Below are 2,320 nucleotides of genomic sequence, written 5' to 3' on the forward strand. Positions count from 1 at the left end.
AAAACCTTAATTAAGGCAAAGAATATCCTACAGAACAATGTTGACCCGGCCAACATAGCTCATACACTGTATATCAAAATTAAATTCGATAAAAGGTTGACAATCGGACGAGTGCTGGTCTCACCATCAACAATCGTATCAGGGTGGAATGGGAGGAAGTATAGAATGAGATTGGTAATAAACTTTTAGAAATGAGCATACGAGGCTATCCTTTTATCCGCGTGAGCAATGTGCACATTGCAACCGTTTTCTGTAAGACATGCGAACTCGACTCAAAAGGTTATGCACGTCACTCGGTGTTTCAAACTCAGCAGATCCGTCATACCACCTAATCAATAAAACCTCCGCATTTAAGCTAAGGCCTGATTGATATTAATGCTACCCACAGCCTCCTATATCCACGAAGCAACAAACACTGAATAAACGGCATACAGCCGCCTTCTCCCGCTTTAACAGATAACACCTTTAGGGCGATGCTTACCGATCTCAGCAAATAGGATTTATTCGGGGAGACCGTTTCTTACTCTTCTTTCTACAGAAAAATATTCAAAGACTGCAGGCGAAAGCTTTCCTTTCCTTCTCAAAGTAAGCTACAGCTCTCAACAATATTCTTGATTATAGTTTTGGAAAGTGTCGAATAGTGGTTAAAGGCTGTTCCATGTTTGTGCATCGGACAATAGTTATTATGAGTTTTAACCATTTTCATGACTTACTCAGAATATCTATGAGAAACATTATTAGTAGCTAACGTTTACGAACGTCAGTCCATAACTAAGGAAGTCTTAGCCAGGCCATATGTGTGATAAGATCATTCCTCGAACACAACTTAAAGACCAAGTAACGTTTCACGCTATCAATTTCTTGAATCTGGGAAGGTTCAACAGAGTTTTATATTACGGGCGTCGGTATAGCTCCACACTTGCCATTCTCAATACCTTCGCGTTTTGCTCGTTGGTTTTGTAACAGACTGGTATCGAACATAATACGTAGTAGCACATCGCCCTTAAACATTTCAAGATTCTTCATAGCTTAGATTGTTTTGATAATTGTCTTGTCCAAACATCTGTATAAGCTACAAAGGTGTACAGAACTTTACTTAATTTGATTGCTTCTATTATTGATCTAAAGGCACAATATAACTTAACTAAGTGATATAGCTCGCCCTGCCTCAACTAGGGCCCGACAATTCTGGTAAGAGATCTGTTGATCCAGATTCAGCCATTTGAAGCTCTCAGCCAAAAGGAAAGGGATAGACATAACGTAGCTGTTTGTCATTTTCACCGGCGCTTTACTTCGGATACCGAAAAGCAGCTTAGCAGTCATGAGATCTTGCTCTTCATAATCGGCTTGGCTGGGATCGGTACATCGTGGATCATCGAGTCGCGAACAAATTGAGCAACTCATAGACCCTATACGTTTCGCACTAAGAACAACACTAACAAATCAGAAGCTGAGTCTCACGTTGTATTCAACACCCATTGTATTCGCTGGGCACACATAGAAGGTCGAAATGCGAGCCTCACCTGTACGAAGACCATTTATAAAAACGTTAAGTGCTATCAATTCCAAAAAAGGTTAATCAAAATTTTGACCGTAAAACTTTATGATGCTTGGCCGTAGTCCAAAAAAACTCCTGCTTTGGAAAGTTTATTAGTAGGGCTGTAGTTAGTCAGCAGCTCACCTCTACTAGAAAGAAGATGAGCAATTATCACGGGCATAAAAACGTGATTGCTTTGTTGCAGTCACATATTTAGGCGTTTGATTGCGGCCGTATGCTGACACTTTCGGAGATCAATGCAAATGGGGCGTTTAAATGCGACTCTGTGTGAACATCATTCAGTTTTGATTCAACGAAGACGAATAAGAGCGACTCAGTACCACAGTTTCGGAGGCAAGAGCCAGTGAAGATCGAGGACGCAGATTGGTGTGTACAACATGAAGCAGGATTTCGTACTGGGCATCTCGCCCTTCCGAAATCGCTGGAGGAAACACAAGACAATTAATTGTAAGACAATTGCCTGTAGAAAGGTCAAGCACGTAAGCTACAAAGGATTGCCTATTTTGGCACAATGAAATGGTACAGATGAGTCAGCTATCATATGACATTATCATCGGGCGATCAGTGAAGTTCCATGGGTTAATGACGAAAAAGCCTATTCAATAGTAGAAGGAGATTTGAATCTCCTCTTCAAACACAATAGAAGCGATAGTAATTAAAGACTTAACTCTCAGCTATTTTTGAAGCATTGCAAGGCGGTAAAGGTAAGAAATTGGTATGGTAAGTATCGGCCGAGAAGCTGAGCGTATTATCCATCATTGA

At 40.7% G+C, this 2,320-nt stretch overlaps 1 protein-coding gene across 1 annotated transcript; it reads right to left on the reverse strand.

Moving 5' to 3' along the window:
- Window positions 1-1,140: 1,140 nt before the first annotated feature.
- On the reverse strand, window positions 1,141-1,538 carry PHALS_07969 (uncharacterized protein; the record flags this gene model as incomplete). The annotated part of the gene is made up of 2 exons (XM_024721524.1): window positions 1,141-1,423; window positions 1,498-1,538. The coding sequence occupies 2 exons, from the start codon at window positions 1,536-1,538 to the stop codon at window positions 1,141-1,143; spliced, it is 324 nt and encodes a 107-aa protein (XP_024586614.1).
- Between the last annotated feature and the right edge of the window lie 782 nt (window positions 1,539-2,320).

Source organism: Plasmopara halstedii (genome assembly GCF_900000015.1).
Source record: "Plasmopara halstedii genome assembly, contig: Scaffold_3120, whole genome shotgun sequence".
NCBI classification, from domain to species: domain Eukaryota; phylum Oomycota; class Peronosporomycetes; order Peronosporales; family Peronosporaceae; genus Plasmopara; species Plasmopara halstedii.